The 21188-nt window shown below is 39.7% G+C and overlaps 1 protein-coding gene across 2 annotated transcripts in view; it reads left to right on the top strand.

Annotated features, from left to right (window-relative positions):
- The window catches only part of RELN (reelin), a 278635-nt gene that overhangs the window by 69905 nt on the left and 187542 nt on the right, over window positions 1–21188 (top strand). For both annotated transcript variants that reach the window (XM_038155700.1, XM_038155699.1), the window contains exon 3: window positions 11188–11323. In XM_038155700.1, coding sequence (XP_038011628.1) covers window positions 11188–11323 — 136 coding nt within the window. The remainder of the gene's footprint in view (window positions 1–11187; window positions 11324–21188) is intronic.

Raw genomic sequence — 21188 nt, 5'->3', positions numbered from 1 at the left:
ATATTTTTTTAGGAGTTTTCTTCTTATGGGTGCCATTCTGCCTTCAGTGGGCAGAAATTCAGCCTACTGACTGTGCTGCTCTTCCCTTTGTAATACTCTTAACATTGTGGTCCATTGCTGACCAGTGGGGAAGAAGCATTATGAAGCTGCAAAGAATTGGATCATTGCACTATTTAAGATAAACCAGGAGGCAAAATAAATTACTGCACATTTTACAAGAGAAAGGGAACAATTTTCAGACTTTCTGTTTTGTCCTGTAAATTGTTAAAAGAGATGTTAAATATGCATAGAGAATTAAAGCAATTTTTTGTATGTTTGTAGAAAAGGAATTTTTCATTTTCCTTTTCAATTTTTTCCAAAAATACCACAAAAGTCTTTAAATCACAGATCATATTTCTGTTTTCGTGATGAAAGAAAGCATGAGCAATGTGTGGCAGGGAAACCGTTTGATTTTCACACTCCAGCTTTACTGAGTACCTGAATATCAAACCTTCTGCCACTATTGCCCCTGTGCATGTCTCTGGTGGCAGTGAGGTGAGACTGACTGAGTTCACCCTGTTGGGGTCAGTCAGGTGCTGGTGAGGGATGGGGTCTCAGCCAGGCTGGCTGTCGCTCTGGGCTCCCACATCCTGCTGCTGGTACCCAGCACACAGAGCACACTCACCTTCCCAGGAATGCTTTAGCCCAGACTTAATGCCTTCTAAAAGCTATCAGTGCTATAAAAGCTGTGTTTGTGCTGTAAAAGCTATCAATTTAATAGATTTGTGGCCTCAGAGGAGGAAAATCAGTCAGGCTTTTTCCTGATACATCAGTATATCTGTGGAGCATACAAGTGGTGTACAGGACTGTGCTTCCTTCCACACTAGTTTGATCTGGACAGAGATACTGGTGGATTTCAGCCAGCAGCACTAAATTTCAGCATACTTTCAAAAAAAAAACTCCTGGAGATTGACAACTTTAATTGAAATTACTCCATTACTCCATAATACCATTTTTCCAGCCCCACTTCTCCTTTAACTCTCCCACCAACTTGGTCAGTGATTCCTCTGCTCTCTTCACCCCTTTGCAGAGGCTGAGAATGGCCATGGTGCCCATTATGCAACTTTACTGTTCTGGTTTTTGTATTTTTGAATTCGGAGGAATTTGTAGCAAATCAGCACCGTTGTGTAACTGGTGTCAGCTGCTGAAAAAGGCAAACATCCTGACTCTTGATCTCAGTGTTACAAGCACTGGAGGTACAAATGGCACATGTGTTAGTGGTTGGCCATGTATAAACGCATGAAGATAAAACCACAGTCTGCCATTACCTCAGCTGGCTTTTCCCTGACAGACATCTCTCCTGCCTGCATGCCATCTTTCCAGAGCAGATAGGCTTTCATGAGGCTCAGGTGTCCCAAAAGTCTCCCAGAGACTGTGGGACTGGCTGTGTCACAGGTCACTTCAGTGTCCCAGCAAGGGCCCCTGGGGCTGCAGGAGGCCTTACATAGGGTCACCCCAGTGTAGGTATAGCTGAGGCTGCTGTAAGCCCAGCTGTGGCAAGGGGGATCATGAGACCTGGAGCACCTCCAGAGCTGCTCCTCTGAATGGAAAATGCCTCTTGTCTCCAGTTCTGTGGAGATTTTGCAGTTGATACTGGTGAGGGACAAACCACGGCTTCTGTACACTTTATAGTTTTACCCCAGACTCCAACTGCAGTGAGCCACTCGCTCACTTTCCAACCCTCTCACACTCCCTGAGATGGGGGAGAGAATCAGAAAAAGGTAAAACTCATGGTTTGAGATCAGAACAGTTTAGTAATTGAAATGAAGTAAAATATAATAATGAAAATGAAAAAGGAAGAGAGAAATAAAACCCAAGGGGAAAAAAACAAATAGTGCCAATACAATTGTTCACCACCCGCTGACCAACGTCCCTCCCATCCCTGAGCAGTGATTGGCTCTTCCCAGCCAAGTCCCCCGTTTATAGACTGGGCATGACATCCTATGGTATGGAAAATCCCTTTGTCCAGTTTGAGTCAGCTGTCCTGGCCATTCTCGTCCTGGTTTCTTGTGCACCTGCTCCCTGGCAGAGCACGAGACACTGAAAGTCCTTGACTCAGGGATCAGCACTACTGAGCAACACTGAAAAGTCAGTGTGTTATCAATGTTACTCTCATGTTTTACACAAAACACAGCACTAGGAAGAAAACCAACTCTATCCCAGCTAACCCAGAGAACACAATATGATTTCAAGTTGACTTTCAGATCATCTGAGATAAGGAATTGGGGGATAAAACAAGATGGCTTCCTGTTAACAACATCACTCCAAAACAGGAGGAGACGTCTGCAAATGATAAATACTCCATCTGGAAAGATTTATTTGGAAGTCCCTCTGGTTTCATTATGTAGTTATCATTATTGATTGGTTTGACTGACTTAATTTGCCTTGGAGGAAACTATCAATTTTAAAGCATCAGAGTTCACCAGTAATGTTGGTAACAGGGATATAAGGAGTAATTAGGGACAGTGCAAGTGCAGCCAGGATAGGAGGCGCAGAGCGGCTCCTGCAGTGACTGAGGCAGTGACAGCAATGAGGGCAAACGCAAAACACGGCTGCGGGCGAAGGATCAAAACAGAGGAAATGCCTTACAAGGCAGACTGCTGCCAGAAACCATTAAGTTCTTTTTGAATAAATTAAAGAGAGATTTAGGCTTTTGTAGGTAAAGCCATTATTCTAATTAGTCATGCTAGGCTATAGAAGAGCAAACAGGATACCAGGAGGTGCCACCAGCAACCATATAGACAAGAGGGGATGTTGTCACTGCAAACCACTCAGACCTGCTCAGCTGAGTCTGGGGTGAAGACTAGTTTATTTTAAAAAATAACAACTTGGTGCTTTCTAGGTGCATTAGATCCAATCAGGATGCATGTGTTTATAGATGAGTGCTGGGCAGTTACATTTCTACTGACCCGTGCAGTGAATTTCTAGTTATTGCACAGCAGTGTATCACTTGATGTTCCTTGCTCTGGTCAGCAGGGAGGTTTGTTTGGTTCATGGCTCTGTTTAAGTGAGTGGGTCAGGATGGTGTTGTCAATTAAGGCTGCTTCACCTCCACTAAAGCAAATTCAGGGCAATTCCAGGGGCTCCAGCGCTGCTGTGGTGAATTGTTGCTGCTGTAAGGAGAAGGATGTGGTTACTGCTGGCTCTGACAATGAGTCTGGTGGGAGCAGATGTCTGGTGTGATAACAAGGTGTCCCTTTCTCACATTTGTCACTGGTATAAGCCCTATCAAGCAGAGTGTCTCATGTTTGGCTCATGAGACAAAGATTTATGTTTGCAAAGTAGAAAGATTCAGAACAATGCTGTATTTTTTGGAAGTTGTATGAGAGCTGCTCATATGGATGAGACACCAGTCAAATACAGTAAAATTTTTTTTAAAAGTGGGTGCAAACCAGGGACAGTTGCTTTCCTTCAACAGAATAAACTGGAATTTGGTGCTAAAATAGAAACTGTGAAAAGTCCAGAATGAAGGTATTGGCCTAACAGGTCTATAAAGAAATATATATAAGTTGCTATTATAAAACATTCTGGGACCATTAGGAAAACATTTAAAATAGATTTTGGCTCAAGCCTTTGGAAATAGATTTTTTTCTTCTTCTGTATTTCGGAAACACAGTAACTTATTAGCATTTTCTATTTATATTACTGCTGGTCCCTGTTTACTGTTACTAAATCTACTTGCCTTGGAGCACTTAGTGCCATGTTGCTCTCCATGGAGCACTCAGATTTCAGCAGTAAATTGTCTTCTCATCCCTTTTGACAATGGCCTGAAACTACCAAGATGCTGCAGACCAGGGTCTCACCACCCCATTCCCCTGACTCGTGGAGCCAAGTCACACATTACACAAGGGACTCAGTCAGTGTCCTGGGAATTATGCTGTAGAAAGGGGATATTCTCCACAATTCCACATTTCCACAATTCTCCCCATTCCACAATTCTCCCTCCCCATTCTCCACAATTTTCATATGTGTAGCTCCTGTTAGGTTTAATGAGAGCAGTACTCATAAATCCCTGAGATGAAATTATAACCCTAAGTAGGTTCTAACAAAAGGTGCTCAAAAGTTTTGATCAACAATCCCCTTAAAGAAAAACATTAAAAGTGAGATTAAGCAAAAAATATATCCTCCCTTTCACAGCCAATTTTCAAGAATCTGTTTATCTGTTCATTCCTGCAAACCTCTGTTTCTAGTGAAGGGCTTGCTTCAGTAAATATTCACAAATGTGGATATAAAGCACTTCTCCTGTAAGCACCTAAAAGCCCTAAACTGAACTGCTTCTCTGAATACCAATTTGGGAATGTAATTCAAATGCGAACTTGCAATAAATTATTGTTTTCAGAACTATAAAGAAAATACATATACATTTCACATATGGGGAAAAAAGGTCATAAAACCCATGCTTCTTATCTTAAGTGTGAGTCAATTCAGCACAGTGGTACCCTCTGAAGAATCAGGTTGCTGTTCTCAGGCTCTGGTTTTCTCCTGACCACAGAAGGACTTAGGGATTTTAGAGACAGACTTTATTAGGCTGTTATACACATATCTGTTTTTTTCCTAGTGTTCTGATTAACATGTGGATGGTATTTCCCTCCCCCAGCATTGCAGATAGTGAAAGGATTTATTATTTAATAGTGAAGTAGTAGCAATAATAATAATGAAACAAACACCTGACTTCAAGAAAGATAAAGATAACACATTGCTGGGTGGGAGGAATGTATCTGTTGGTTGCTAGTCTTTTCTTTCTTCATACTCTTGAATAATTTATCAAACCATCCTGACCCTTAATTGATCACAAGGGCTACCAAGTGCTTTAGCAGTCTGTTACACTCTGTCAAATGAGATGTGTTTTTTCCTGTGAAGCAGAATGAAATCACCTCCCAAAAATCAATTGGCAGCAGAGTATTTCAGCTGGGTGGGTGCAGTTCACTTAGGACCATATTCTGCACTTTTACTCCAGTTGAAATGAACTTGCAACTTTAGAAACCTTTAGCTGGCCACTTGCTTGGGTAAAAACTTCATGAGCTCACAACTGTACATCTGTGTTCATGCTTTAGAAAGTATAGTTACCAGCTCCAGATATTTCTTTCCTCCCACTGGTCCTTTTAACATGGATTATTGATGTTTTCCTTAAACATTTTGGTGGGATTTTTTTTTTAAAGACAAAACCCACCAAAAAACAGGGAGCAATTTGATTTTCTTCCCATCACTAGTTCTAAAATTTTAAGACTACATTGCAGGGTCCTGAAGGGGTTCATACCTCTTTAAGGATGTTGCTCAAATATTCTTCCAAGAACTAAAACTCTGGCATTATTTCACTCTCTGTAGCATTCAGTGAAAACATATATTTCATTTTTACATATGTTTACAGGTAAGACTCAAAAAGATCCTTTAAACATCTGAAGATACACAGGATAAAGGGAAGTTCCTACCTCTGAAAACGTGGTCTGAAAGCTGCAGCTTTAGCAGCTGTAAATAGATAGCACTTAATGTCTATATACATTCAGATTTTTATCCTAAAATGTTCCTTAAGGTCTCCACTTGGCTTTCTGTGAGTTCATGTCTTGCCAGCCACCAGTCCAGCTGTGCTGGGGCCTCTGCTGCACCTCAAACTACGTGGAGAGGCACACAGCTTCCCCTGAACTTGCAGAGGACCTTGGTTCTGCAGGGATTTTACTGAGGAACCAGGCTCCTTGTTAGTGGCACAAAGTTGCCACTTGTCCCAGCACTCCTGCATCTGAGTGGTGTGGCCTTCCATGTGACAGGAGAGTGGGGGCACCTCTCTGTGCAACTGATGTTCAGTTTCATTGAGAGGATGTGCTTCTGGAGAGTAGAGACTGTGGGCACAAGCACCCTGCCAAAGTGATTACTTTAATTGATAATAATAAAAAAAAGGCTACCAGCATCTTTCCATTTTGAAAAAAAATAATCATCCCCTCAGAACAAGTCCCTGGTGCTGCATGGGGAAAACAAGTAGCAAGCCCTGCTTTGGCCACTTCTGCATGGGATTCAGCACAGGAGGTGTTTTCAGGCACAGTCGCTTTTGCACCATTCCCTGCTTTGTAACACCAGACAGAACTGTGCTTACCTTGTGGATTTGTAGATCACCCTTTGAGATGCTCGAGCCTGGATGGGGAATGTAGGCCTCCAGCTCTGTTTCCCAATGGAAGAGATGGTTCTTAGGGCTAGGTACTTTATTTTTGCATAATGCAAAATGTAATTTGAAAATTTCTATTTCTGACTCAAATTTATTATCTCCTAATCAGGAATTATTGCTTTCTCAAAGATACCAGAGTTATTTTGTTACTTGGAGCTTTTTCTTCTTGGATTTTCATCAATATTTTATGTTTGTCATTTTGCTCTCGCTTACACATATCTTGAAAAATGGAAGCATGTAGCAGATAATCACTTGAGAAGCAGCAAAGCCAAAATGTGGTCATTCATTTTACGCCTGTATTTAACATTCACTCTCTTGTTTAATATCATACTCAATTCATGTAGTAAATAGGAAATGGTACCTAGCCACCATCTGGTTCATCATTGGAAATTCTATTGAGCCTTAGCTAAAATGAAGGGACCTTGACATGCAGACGAGCTCCTTGTATGAAGTTCTGGTTTAGAAAACTCTTTTCTAAGGAGGATATGTCATGTTGTAATACAGAACATTATGTAGTTACATAACACGGGGTGAAAGTCAGAGCTATTGCAGATCCACGTTTCTCAGACTTGCAAAGCAGAGAAAGATGTGACTCTTTCCTGCATCTAATGGTACATTTATCTGTATCATTAGATAGAGCTTGCTTCCCAAGCTCTATCACTAGAAAAGATCATCTTTTTTTCTTCCAGGGGCCCAAATGGAAGAATGGCTGCTATAATCTATGGTTCTCCCTTTTGGAGAGGCTACACAACAAGGTGAAAGTAATTATGAGTTCAGGATCAACACCTGAATTTGGGCATTTGTGGACTGCCATTTTCTCATCTCGCACATCTTTGTGTATGTCATCTTATAAAAGAAGCAAAATATTTCCCTGCATTTGTTGTTACAGCCCCACTAGTGGTTCTGATTATCAATTAAATAATTTTAAACATTTAAAGATTTAAGTTATGTATGTATCATCTGACTTTACCTAAGCTTTTCCTTCCAACATTTTTCTCTATCCCTGCATTTCCTGTATTAATTTTATCCCTTGAAATCTACCTCTTCACATAGAAGTTCTTTGATTCAGTGACTATAGGTAGTGTATTGAACAGGGCTAAGCACATTTTGTTTAAAGTTTACACAATAAAAACAGCCGCTGAGTTCTCTCTTGACAGGGACTGAGAATGTCTAATTTCTGTCCTAGCAGTGCTGTTGGCAGGTACAAAGCATGTCTGGGATTTGAATGGTTGTAATGGTTATATTACATGACCAATGGTTATATTACATTATACAGATCATACTGAGACTCCTAAAGCTTCAGAAATTTTAGGGGGTGGAGGATCTAGAAAGACATCTGCAGCATGTCATTATGAGGAGTGCCCACTGTAAAAACCAAGGCAAAGGGAGTTCAGAGAGGTGCTAACAGCTTCTTTGCATGCAGCACGTTTTAGGCTTTGGATGGGTACCTCTCACAAAACTTTGAACATTTCAGTATGCATTCAGTCACATGGAAACACTTGATTTTTTGCTGAAGTGTTTCTAGAGTTTTATACAGGATGATCTTAAAATTTTACCTAAAGATTATTAGTTTTGTGAGGCTTGTGAGACTTTGTGAGATAAGACGTGAATGTACGTAGTTGCAATGGTCACCAGGGTGTGAGGGAGATGCCTACACACAATATTGACCTGAGCCACTCTGAAGCTGCCAGAGGTACACACAGGATCCAGTTTTGTTCTTAGAGCTGCTGTATAGTCAGGCTTGTCTCATAGTCATTTCAAGTTTTTGTAGCAGATTCTTTTTTCACTTTTGTACTTTAATTTGCTATGAGGCAAACAGGCAGGCTGAGAAGCAGCTTACCAGTTTGGAGAGGGGCTGGAGGAGAAGGGTGGAGTTGCCTTCCATGATAAAGGACTGCAAAAAGACTGGAAGCAAAAGGGTGGAATAATATTCTTTGCCCTTAATTTAGCAAGTTCTTAGTATCAATTGAATTTTCCTTTTCTTTTTTTCTTTTTGCATTTTTATCATTTTTATGTTCATCTTTTCAATAGGAAACCTTAGAATTTAAGCATGAAAAAGTTTTTTAACATTGCTGTCACTCACTGAAGTTTCATTATTTAATTAATGTTTTAAAAGCTCTAAACTCTTTAATGGAGTTGGTGTACTCAGTAAAGGTCCAGCAGATGAGGAGGGTTGTTTTATTGTAAAAATATAACAATCAATTATTACTAAAATATAAGGATAACATGGTGATAAAATTATAAAGTTGGGATTTGAATGATTGCTGTACTATTCATTGACTTTTTTCTGAAAAAAAATTGAATGACTTGGTTTTTTTCCTTGTTTAGAATTTATTCTTGTAACTGCAAAATTGTTCTTTTTTTAAACCATAAATCAAAGGAAAAAGAAATTCTCCACAGATGTTGTAGGTGTTTGATGTATTAGGCACATTTTTGCAGTATACTGCCTGAAACCTAGGGAATTCATTAACTCACAAGTTGCTGCCAAGGAGGGAAGCAGTCACATTTCCCAAGCTGCTCTGCCTGTCCCCTGGCTGGGGGATGTGTTAGGGCAGCCTTTGTCCTCCCTTGTATTTGGCTGGCTCTGGAGAAAGGGGAATTTCTTCAAACTGAAGGGCTGCTCCTGCTTCTCCCCTGACAGCATCTGTTATTTAATTACCCTGATAGTCTGGGGCTGGCTGTTTCCCTCTGCACAGCCAGGGATGATGAGTTGAGAGCTGGTGCCCTGCAGCAGCCCCGAGACCCCAGCCCACAGCACTGAAGTCACTGGCTTTAGCACAGACTTCAGAGACAGGGACAGGCTTTGGGAAAGAATCAGAGTTACCACCTGACACCCTGGGCAAAGCGAAGCAGTTGCCTAAATAGCATTTGCTCTGTGAGGGACCCCTCTGGGCATATTTTGGGTATGCCTGTCCCAGCAGAGCACTGCTGCAGGACTTCAGCAGTGAGAGCAGGGCAGGGAGCCTGGGCACCAGTCAACTGAGATTCCTTAAGGATGTTACTGCCACCCCTCTCAATAAGGCAAGAAAGGCAAATAAAGCAATACAGCATGGCAAGAAGTGGCCAAACCTCATCTGTATCTAGTCTCTTGCAGTAGAGTCAGTAAAATACCATCTCTCTGGATTTCCCTACTACTATCTCCAGAAAAGAGGCTCCATTCAGGGGAGTTTGAGCATTCTCTGTGACTACCCTGACACAATGATCTCAGCTTATTTGGGGGTTTGAGCTGTGACTGTGAATGACAGAAAATCTCATGTGGATTTCCAGTGGGGAACTGACTGAAAAACCCTGAATGAGGAGGTTGTGGTTGTTTGCAAAAATACAGGCATCACTACCATCACCTGCTGCCTCCTGTCACTCCTGGGATGAGTCACTTAAATTCACTGTGGCTCATTTCTCCCACCCAAAAACTGAAGCTGGTTTAGAATTTCATAGCCCTGAGGATAAATAGCATCCATAACCTTGAGCTATAGTCTGTCATCCTCACCAGTACCTGACCAGGATTTCAGACATTGCTTTTGTCTATAAAATGTGAAAGGGTTTGCTTGTGAGGCAGCCCCCACTCCATGCAAGGTGCTGTTGGCATCCAGTCCCTGGGGACACCCGGTGGAGCAGTGTGCTTGCATTAGGAAGGATTTATCCCCCTCCTTGATGCAAAACTCTCACTTGCAAACTCCTTCCACCTGTGGATCTGTGGGGGCTTATGAGAAATCGCTGCATTCACATTATGGAAGAATTCCCAAAAACCCAGTAATAAAGGATTCTGAGACTCGGAGATTGTAGGCACACAGTTTGTGGTGATTGGGAATGGGGCTGTGGCTGAGCCTCATCCCCAATGGGTACAACTGTGAGAAGAGGCAGGTCAGCAGCATTGACAGCAGTGAGCCATGGAGTGCCCAGGGGCACTGACCAACCACCAAAGCAAATTTGGGAAATACCAGCCGCTATAAACTTTGAGATGCAATCACCAAATAGCTGACAGTGACCTTTTTCAGCACAGTAGTGCCTGCTCCCATTGCCTTTTCCTTTTGATCCTGTTAACAATGTTTCACCCTGTGTCACTGTTTTCTGAAATGAAGGTTCAATATTTGAAGTAACCTGGAAGAAGGCATTCTCTTCTGATACCTGTGTTTAAAAGAATAGTTTCATCATTTACTCTTTCATGTAGTAGGAGTAAAGGTGCAGTGATCCATTCTGGTAAGATTGCCTTCCTTTAAGCCAAAGGCTGTTAAAAAAACAACCAAGTTTGCACTACTTTGTAAGTAACTACAAAAGGGCTCCAAGGGGAGAAAGATTGCCGTCAGAGATTGTTTTTACATTAAAAATACAGTTCTTTTGTCTAATGTTGAACTACAGTGAATTCCAGAGGGAGGGATTAATAGATGACATTTACATTCATTTATGAATTAGAAGCATGTATGAGAAAGAAATAAAAGAAAAAATCAAAGGAACATGTACTGGTACAACTGTGGAAGGTTGCTGCTTTTACTTTAGATCAGAAGAGTTTCTGAATCCAGAGATCATCTACTTTTCCCAAATAGATAATACCTTTCTCTAAGAGCTTCATTTTTCTTATTAAAATAATTTTTTTATTTTTTTTTTTTATTTTTTTTTTTTTTGCTTCACATGTTATTTTCTTTTAGATCTGTAATGAGTGTGAATGAGGTAATGGAATAACTGTTTTACAGTAGCTGTGATCCAGCTCCTCCTTCAAAAATGCAAACAATTCCTCTGGTATTGGCCTCATGAAGACTAATAGCAGTAAATACACAGAGCCGTGCAGTAAATGTAAAGTCAGCCTTGGCTCAGGCAAAGGCCAGCTCCAGTATTTTCATTGGCATTAATTCTAATTACTTGCTGGCATACCCCTAGGTTTTTTTCATTCCGTGTTGCCATGATGAAACACACAGCAGATGCATTTCTCGGTCTGTTAGCACCTTGCAATGAGCCATTAACACTTGTTACTGTTTCCTTCCTCTGTGCCTTTCTCCTAGGAATTATGTCTGACCACCAGTTTGGAAACCAGTTCATGTGCAGCGTAGTTGCGTCCCATGTGAGCCATCTCCCAACCACCAACCTCAGCTTCGTTTGGATCGCTCCACCGGCAGGGACGGGCTGTGTCAACTTCATGTAGGTATCGCGCAGAGCCGCGGGCAGACACTCACTCTGGAGATGGTGGAACCATCCAACCTGCTCACACAGTCTGGATAGACGAGTCAGAGTACACTGCCAGGTGTAGGCTGTAATTTGAAGTAAGAATATTGAGTTCTTCCTGGCTGAAGCGTTTTTGTGCATATTGGGAATTCTTATTTTCAAAGCATCTAGGAGGTCTAGCATTTAAAAGAAATGTATTCTTCTTCGTAATTATTCATGTTATTGATCCTTTAAGTCTATAGCCCATTTGCACTGACACAGTCTTGTGACTATTGCATTTAATATGAGTTAGAACAACTCACAAATATATTATTCATATTGTAAACATCAGTGAAAAATGCAAATATTTGAGAGTAGCTATACTCAAGTATTTACTGTTCCTAATTTTAAACACTCCGAACTTGTGATGAACCAAGAATGACCAAGAGGGTTTTTTTGGTAATTTGTTTTAAAGACATAAGTTATCATTTGATGTTTTAGCACCAAATAAAGTTCCAACGAAATAGCTTAACTTGAATTATTAGCACATATATTACTATCTTTTACCTTCAAGTAGTTTCTAATTATTTGTCCCAGAACTTTACAGACCAGATTTGAGAGAGAAAATACACTGAGAGTGCAGTCAACAGTAGAAAATGTTTCAAGTTTGACATTTTCAAGAAAAAAAAGGCAGACAGCTCCCTAATTTGATAAGTGAATAATTGCAATATTTCAGAGACATGTTTCTGTGGCTGTCCTGTTGTCAAAACAAGCTTTCTGAATGTTATTCCCTTTCAATCTATACAGGGAAGCAGCAGGTAAGTGCCCCACATTGTTTGACTTTTGTAAAAGAAAAAAAAAAAGAGCGACTGACTTCTTTGACTACATAAGTTGCTGATGGTGAGCACAGTACCTTACCTGTAGATTGATTTACCTCTGACTTTGATATTTCCCCTTACCTACATAATGCACTTTTTTGCCTATACTGTCAGGATACATTTTTTATTAGCTGTGATGACAATGTCAAGACATTTTTATTTCTAGCTGTCTCTTCTTCTAAACATCTAACAGTAAATTGGGAAATAATAGTTTTGATGGTCGGTAGCTAAATTGTGAGAGTGTATTTATTGTATATACAACAGTTGTATATAACTTGAGGAAATTTGTCAGCTATGGGATTTATACAACCTTTAATTTCTTTCTAAAAATTATTTCCTTTTTTGATAAAGTTGAAGTTTTTGATAAAGCTAAAGTTTGGTTGAGCTGCCTGTACATCTTCTCTCTTTAACTCTTGCTTACTCCCTTTGTTTTTTGAATTTTTTTGTTTTCCTGCTATTCAAGAAATATTTGTTGAATTTCTGGTCCTAACTTGCAGAGTGACTGTGAATGTATTTGTTATGAAATACGACCCTCCATTGTGAGTTTTGAGGTCAATTTCTAACCAGTAATTCATTTTCCTGTGAGTGATTTTTTTTCCATGGTTTTTTATTGGGTTTTTTGTTCATGTTTGCCATTGCTGAAAAAGACAAGACAAATAACTCTGCAGAAATACAAATACTATGAATGCTGACTCTCATTCAAGTGAAATGAAAGGAATATTTTCTAAGGCAATGAATGAGTTTCTATCTTGAAATCCATGGAAGGTTCAACACTGGCTTCAGTGGTAACAGAGCTAGACCAGCACTGAACAGTTTTGGAAATCAAACCTGTAATTTCCTGTTTAAGTCATAATCCACCTCTTTGGCATCAGCACCCCTTCAACCAAGGTGGTGTTCCCACTATGTTAGTGAAGTCCTTAGCCATGCATGGCAGAAATCTGAGTTTGTTGTTGGCTGGGTAGTTTGCAGTATGGATGTACACCTAGATCTGGCAGGGCTGAGAGGTCTGATCCTGCAGTGGGGAGCCCAGCACCACAGCTGCTCCCAGGGTCCCTGGGTCAGTCTTGGTGGCTTTTCAGAATGTCTCACATGAGATATAAGGATGCTACGTGGGTGATACATTTTTTTTCTTTGAGGATGAGCAAAATGATGCAGTTATATCAGTTTGCTTTCCCATAGAACAAATTCAGACCAGAGTGGAAAGGCTCAGCTTCTCTGAAGTTGATGTTTACTCCAGGATCACACTTGTCTGCAGGAATACTGGGTAAACGTGATCATCAGTTGAAGGAAATGTAAAGAGGGGAAATATGTTTTACCTCTAATCCTCCTCCTCAATTTTTCTTCAGCTGCCCACACTTTCTTGCCTCAGCTGGTGTTTCTCCTGCTTACTAAATCACACATTGCAGTAAACAAAGCTATTTTTGTGGTGCAGTGTTAGTCTGCCTACCTTACCCAGTTCCCTGGATACAAGAGTTCCAGAGGACTCTATCTTATTTGTCTCCTTTTGTGCCTTTATATCAAATAATAAGTTTTCTTAACACTTTCAATTCAATATAAAGTTTAAATTTATTATAGATTACATTTAATATATAAATTTAATTAATTTTTGTTTAACTTAGTATAAATTGGAAGTGCTTAGAAAAGGTACATGAATTTATAGACTCTGACTGTAGTTCAGTATAGGTAAGAGCTTCCTATACTGTTTGTTGCCAATTTGTCTGTGATTCAGATCAGCTCATTAGTGTTTGACCTCTCTGGGGATGGATAATAAGGTTATTAATTAGCATTGGCTTTGACGTGCAGTTTTTGAGTCTTGATTCCTCTCCATGGACAATGCTCAGGAGGAACTGAACAAAGGTCACCAGGCAAATCTCTCACAGGCCAGGCAGCTTTTGCTATAGATGCACAGATAGCTTTTATTAACTGCATGCACTATTGACCTGTTCTGGCTTCCACTGAAGCAGAGGAATTCTGTGGATGTGACACAAAGTCACAACCCTGTAGCCGTCATGGGCAAAATTCCCTTTCACTTCATCTGTGCTTTTTGCTGTGCTCTTCTAGAGCTCAGTCCTGAAAAAGACAGGAGCCCTAAAACATGAGATTTGTGCAGTGATGCTGTCAGCCTGTTCTTCCTTGTAGCTCTTGTAGCCATTGGTAAGCAAACAAATGTGATGAAGGGGTTGAGATATTAAGATAGTAAGTTTCATAAAAATCAGTAGCCAGGAAGACTATTTATACCTGTAAATTTGGACATTCACAACAACAATCCTCTCGGCTTCAACGTGATTTACTTATAAACTGCCAGAAATTTTCCTGCTGTCAGTGTGTCAGTTCCCAGTCCTTGCATTTCCCAGCCGTGGTGAAGGAGGATGGCTCCTGGCCACACTGAGGTTACTGAAACAGCCAGTGAGGGACACACAAGGGTGTTGCTGTTCTGCAGGAGGGAATGCTGTGGGGAGGGATGTGGGGCACAGTTCTGCAAGGAAGATAGGTTTGTTTCTCTGTGTGTGAGATGCAGGGGCACAGCAAATTGGGATTCACAGCAGCTTGCTAGCACAGCACTAAGTTTCTTTCCAAGCCCACTGGGATATTCCTAATCTCTGCAGTTTGATGTAATCCAGTTTTTTCCATTGCACACAGTGCTGTGCCACTGCTGGCCCTAAATGTGATGTTACCTGATGGAGATTTGCATCTTTCCTTGGCTCAGTGTTTCACTCAACAAGCCTTCTCTCCAATTTCACCAGGAAAAGGGGTAATGTAGAACCCTGTGCTCCATGGTGGAAGGTGGCTGGGGCCAACCTGTTTCTGTGCAAAATGAGGCAGTAGCCATTTTTTTACACTAGTTGTGTGCGAATTTATTTTAACTCTGTTGGATTTTCTTCCTCAAAGTACCTTGTTATGGCTACTAAATGAATATTAAAAGTACCTTTCTATGAAACACACTTCTAAGAGAAGCACCGAGTGCTGTTGGTGTTCCTGTAGTACATCTTAGTGTGATCCTTTAGTGTATTTTCACCATAGATACCACCAGTTGAGTTGAGGAAATGAAAGCTAAAATGCATCATTTATTACAGAATAGTTTTCTTAGCAATAATTTAGGACTATGTTAGACAGGTATTGAGCACAGGGCCTCCCAAGTAAATTGCCAGGATCTGTAAATGCTCTTTACCACCACAAAATAGCAGGTCCTCCTTTACACTAACAAGTAATTTTTCTGATTGTGTGCAAATTTGTAAAATATTATCTTCATAATCCTTCAGCTAGGTTTCGTGGTTTGTAATTTCTGCTCTAAGCTCACACTAACCTAGTTAAAGCTCAGCCTGACAGCAGGGATAATAATGGCTGTTAAGCAGGGTGGCATGCTGGGCTGCATCTTAGGATGTTAAGCCTGTTGTTTTATAGATGGCTTAACTTACTAGTTTGCAAAAGTGATAAAGCTGACCTAAATAGCAAAAGCATATTTTGTTATGACCACCAGCAGGGTTTGTTGCAGAGGTTTCAGCTATTGTATTAAATAGAATTGTAGGCTGTAGAATGAACCTAGAAAAATAAGTAATTTTCTTATGTAACCATTTGTGTTAATCTTTGAACAGGTGTTTAATAATTATGATTTGGTCTATATATTCACTATAACTTCTCTTAAAGGAAGACTGGGCTTCTGTAAAGCTATTTGGTGTGTCTGTAGGCAGAGTCTAATAAGCTAGTAAGTACTAAAAGGCCCAATCACATATTTTTTTTGACACTTAATTAGCACAGCCTATGGTGCAGATGGCTCAATAGGAATGGGAATAGCTGTGTTGGTCCCTCTCTGTGAGGACAGAGGTAAGAGAGTAGTGGTGGCTGAGGCAGGGTGCTGACACATCACTTCTGCTGAGGCAGGAGAAACTGATTCTCAGCACAGCTCCTGGAAAAAGTCTGGGACTGAATGCTGAGGCAGACAGCTGAGTTGTTGGAAGAAATTTTCAAGGAAGGAGATGTGTTTTTCACAGAGAATATGCTTCTTCCCATAATCACTTAAAAGTTACAACTCCTTTCTGGGAGGTTTGAAGTACCCTGTTCCAGAACTGGTCTTTCCATGCCCATGAGTTTAACCCTGTTTCAGGAACTGGCAACAGTGTTAATTATGAACTCAAAATACCGTGCTGTACAAACACTACAGAGCATGAAGTCTGTGATTGAGAGACTTGGTTACCTATTTAAAGCATTTATAGAAACACCATGATAATAGTTATAGAAATATTGAATAAACAGCCAAGAAGATTACATGCTTTACTATATTAGTTCTCTAGCCAGTGTGGGAAAGATCTATATTGTCTAAAGGAACCACATTCCCCTGGTAAACCACTTAGCTAAACTGCCATTTAAGACACTGTTTACTGTGGTTTTTTCAATTGTTTGAAAGCAGTACAAAGGATAATCTTAAAGATTAAGTACACAATTACGCCTGTACACAATGGTAATACACACAAATAATAACATAAACATAAACAGAAAATAGCATCTATCAGAAGTGAGGTCCCTTAAGTCCCTTGCATTTATGTATAATCAACTCTCAATTATGTGGTCATGTATGTTTTTCTCCCTCACATTCTTATGATGACACAGAATTGTACACTGAAATATGCTGGTGTTGACAGCATTCTAGTTGCTGCCATATTTGAAATCTCTGCATTCAGTTGAGGATTGTGCCATAACACATATGCAAACCTTAACATCCAGATGGCCTTGACTTTGGGGTTTTGTAAAGAAGCATCTCCCTGCTTCATTATGTGCTGCATTTCTCTTCCCACTCTTTACTGCAACAAAAAGGTGAAGAAGGATATTTCATAGCACTCTTTGTGATATTGGTGTGGACTCTGAGTCAGGGACTGTATGAGCAGCATCAAATAAGAGACAGTCATTGCTTACAGTCAGAGTGGTTCCAACATTTAGCCCAGTGTTGCAGTAATTTTTATTTTTCCATATTGCTTATAACTTATGCCTCATAGGAAAAAAAAAATCAGTAATTGTTCCTTGCTGGTGTGTCAGTCTAGTGGAACTATGAAGAAAAATTACTCCCTTGCTTGGTTTTCCACTTCCCTGGGTAGAGGCATTGTTGTGCCGTCAATCAACATTATGTGTAATATTCTGAAAATCACGAGCCAATATTTGATTCCTATCTTGGCTCTGCTCTCATGTCCCATTTTGATGTGGTGCCCAGATTACCTCCTTCATCTTCTGTGTTTGTTAATTTCCAGTGAAATGCAAACTCTGTGCATGGAATTATTGTGGCTCCTCTAACTATGAGTCCAAACAGCAAAGGCTCATCTGACGACGTAGAATTAGATTTAACTTGTCTGTTAGTTCTGTCTTAGTTTTGTCTATTTTTGTTTTGAGTAAAGCAGACTGAGGTGACTAATGAGAAATTGTGGGTGTTTCCAGAAACTTTTTTAACAGAAGATAGTAACACAAAGGGTACTGTGCTGGTGAGTACTCAAAAGTGTTCAGAGCAAAGCAAGAAAACCATGAGAGAGGAGGAAAGCTGCTTGCACCTAATTGTACACTCCTGAAAAGGGGTTTCCAGTTGTTTCAACTGGGTATGGGATATGTGCCTGTCTCCAGGCAGGTGTTTGTGTGAGCTTTGTGCCTGTAGTTCCCCTGAGGGTTAAAGGGTGTGCAATCTGCTTCCATAGGCATCCAGGCCTGACATTCAGTTCTACATCTAAGGAGAGGTATCTGCAGAAATACAAGGTCTCTACTAGCTTCCTGAGGATGTTGCAAATATTTTACTACTTCTAGGCAGAAAAATTAAGAGCTAGATCTCCACGGACAAAAATGGATCTCTAGCTACATATTTTGCTTGTGGACCTTTAGGCACATATTTTAAGATTTTTTTAAATGCAAATTGGAATCCCACCCAGACTCAACTGCCTAAACATAAGCATCCTGTACCAAGTCATAAAAATGAATTTTTCATTCTCACCACCCTCAACAGTAAGTAACGTTGTCTGTGTCAAGAACTTTTCAATGAGTGGGCTGCTCAACATCTGAAATCTGCTGAAGGGTATGAATAAAAATGGCAACTGTGTAAAGTTCATAAAATCTTGCATTTTTTTTCCTTTTTCCTTGTAGGTCAAATCTGTTGTGTAATATTATCTCAGATGACTGATATTCCTACTAAAAGCCCACTTTAATGAGAGGACTACTCTTTTTTTAAGCTTATCTCCATGTGTGCAGACAACTGGCCATTTGTGATTTTGGACTCCTCACACTGTGTTGTAGGTATAACAAAAGCAGAACCAACATAGCCAGAAAAAAATGGTTATGTGAGCATGTGTGTAAAGTAAAAGCACATGAAAATTCCATTGGTGTTAGTTGAACTTAAATCCAAAGACAAGCAAGAAGCATAAAATGCTACTTCTGTCAATGTTGTGTAATGCCAGAGTAGAAACTGCAATGTTATGTTGTCATTAGGTGATTTCTCTTCTTTGTGTGATGCAAATTTATTATATCACATACTTGTAATGTATGATAGCAGAATGAAGCTCAGTATAGCCTTTGGCTTCTCTGTCAAGATTTTTTTGTGGCTTCATTTAGGACTCTGGCACCTCCTGCATGAAATAAAATGAAATTTAGTAATTATCTACTAGTATTATCTAAATAATAAAATGGTCATGGTGAGAATTGCTTCCCTTCTTACAAATGCTCATTTAGCAATTCTAGAAGCAGAGATTAGATTTTACTTTCTTCCTTTTCTGCACAATAGTCACATTATTTTTGTGCATGAGGCCATCAATTCACAATCTGTGAATCAGTTATGAGTAATTGTGTTGAAGATTCTCTCTTGAATTTTGATAAAAATATCTCTGAAATTGAACCTCAGGGTCTGATTTTTCAGAATGTATTTTTCAGAATGTATTTGAGTTCATCAACAGCATAAAACTTTGTTTCATTCAAAGCATTGCTTTATCTTCCCCTTTTCTCAAAATGGCTTAATTTTGAAAACACGACTGGAGTACAGAACATATTGCACACACTCCCAACACTTTGTCTCCACTAACAGCTTTTCCTCTGTAGCACAGCAGTTGAATGAAATATCTTTTGCCTAGTAATAATTAATCAATAACAAACCTTTCAAAATGACATCCTAGAATAAATATGCTGAATGAAATAGTAACTAACCATTTTGGGGAGTTCTTTTGAAAATGTTAGCTATAGAAAGAGTGAGCACTAACCATACCTGGAACTATTGTGTACAGGTAGACATGGAGTGCATGAAACATGAGTGCTGGCAAAGGCAGAGGACAATTGTAAAAGATATTTTAGGAAGATAAATTTCAGTACTGCAGACAAGCCTGTGCAACTAAATACCCTGTCTGCAAGGACGACCCTGGTGACTCTGGAATGTCTCCTGGTGGGCTGTTGGAGCCTGATCATTTCAATGCCATCTCTTAAGCAGATAATATGTCCAGTGCACGAATGAGCTGGAGTCAAGTGCATTGTCTTGTTTTTGGGGAGTCCTTGACTTCTTGCAAGGGACTATTGCTAAATGACTTGGTGAAGAACTTGATCCTGCAGGGTGCTGAGCACTGCCCTTGGTCCAGCAGAGCAATCAGGTGTGTTCATGCTGTCGTCAAAGGCACAGGCAACACTTTCCAAATTTTTTAAAGTTCATGCCTTCATATTATTTTTTGGAATTTTGCTTTATTTGTGTACACCAGTAAGGGCATATAAGGATGTTCTGACCATATTCTCAGTTCACACAAATTAACTTACTTTTCTCACCTTGTTTGTTAGGAGGATCTTTAATAGAGTGGTCTACAAAATATTATGTAGACACACAGTAATATTCAGCAAGGAAGAAATTCTCTCTTAGTCTGTATAACATTGTTCTCCTCATGGGGAGTTCTAGCAAAAGTTTAAAAACAAGAAAGAAAGAATGCCTAAACTTGAAGATAACAAAACCATTTGATCAGCTTTTGCTGCCCTCCTGCTCAGAAAATTTGATTTTGCGTATTTGGAATTACTGTGACCTCAAATTATCTGACAGAATTAACTCTGTTGTACAGCAGAGTTATCACCTAGAAGAACACTTGAAGATGCTACACCAACTCAAATAATACATTTTTATTTAAAAGCATATTATTGAAGTATTTCAAATACTGTTCTGTGGCTCTTGTTGGTGATTAATGGCTGTTTTCATTACATATTTTACAGATACATTGGCACTGTATCATTATTTTTTAAGGTTGATGATGTTTTCCTTATTGTTTTGGAGTAGCTTGAATCTTTTTAGTTCTTACTGGAAATGTAACAAATACACTTTCTCTTATAACCTTCCAAATATCCCTCTTAGAGCAACATAAGCTATTTAGCTCAAGCAGTAATGTACATTCACTTGAGCCATTTTCTGTGGAAAATGCATTAATAAAGTCTTAAGGAATGAGAAGCTCTCCAGCAATCTCTGTGATTTCCCACCCAAATAGGGAAGAGTTTAAAATCACAATTTTGAAGAAATTAATAATGGAAGAAAGTAATTCTGTCTTTATTTTCAGTACTTTAGTAGTCTGAGGTCAAATTTTGCCCACGTTGAACACATTACTGCAGTCAGGAACTAAAAACATGCTCCTCAAATTCAGCCAGCTCCTACCACCATCAGTGTTTATGCAAAGGATTATAACTGATGTGAACAAATTGCTTTGCAGAACCTACTTCCACATTCAAAGAGCAATGTCCTAAACATCCTAACATACAAATAATAAATAGTAGAAACACTCCCAATCAGTATCACAGACAGTTTGGCAATGCAGTGAAGATGCCAGGGCCATAATTTGAACGATGGTTTTAACAGGCAAATAGAGAGAGAATACGTATGGTAAGTTAAGCTGCATAAAGCCTTTCTTCTAAATCCAGATGTAGGCATTAACTCGCATATTTGAGATGGCATGCTTATTTGCTAAGTGCAAAGATGGCTAGAAAAAGGCTTTCCTGACTGATGAAAAAAG

This window comes from Motacilla alba, chromosome 1A, assembly GCF_015832195.1.
Source record: "Motacilla alba alba isolate MOTALB_02 chromosome 1A, Motacilla_alba_V1.0_pri, whole genome shotgun sequence".
Lineage (NCBI taxonomy): Eukaryota > Metazoa > Chordata > Aves > Passeriformes > Motacillidae > Motacilla > Motacilla alba.
Note: the sequence above shows the minus strand (reverse complement) of the source record. Positions and strands in the feature narration are given on the sequence as shown.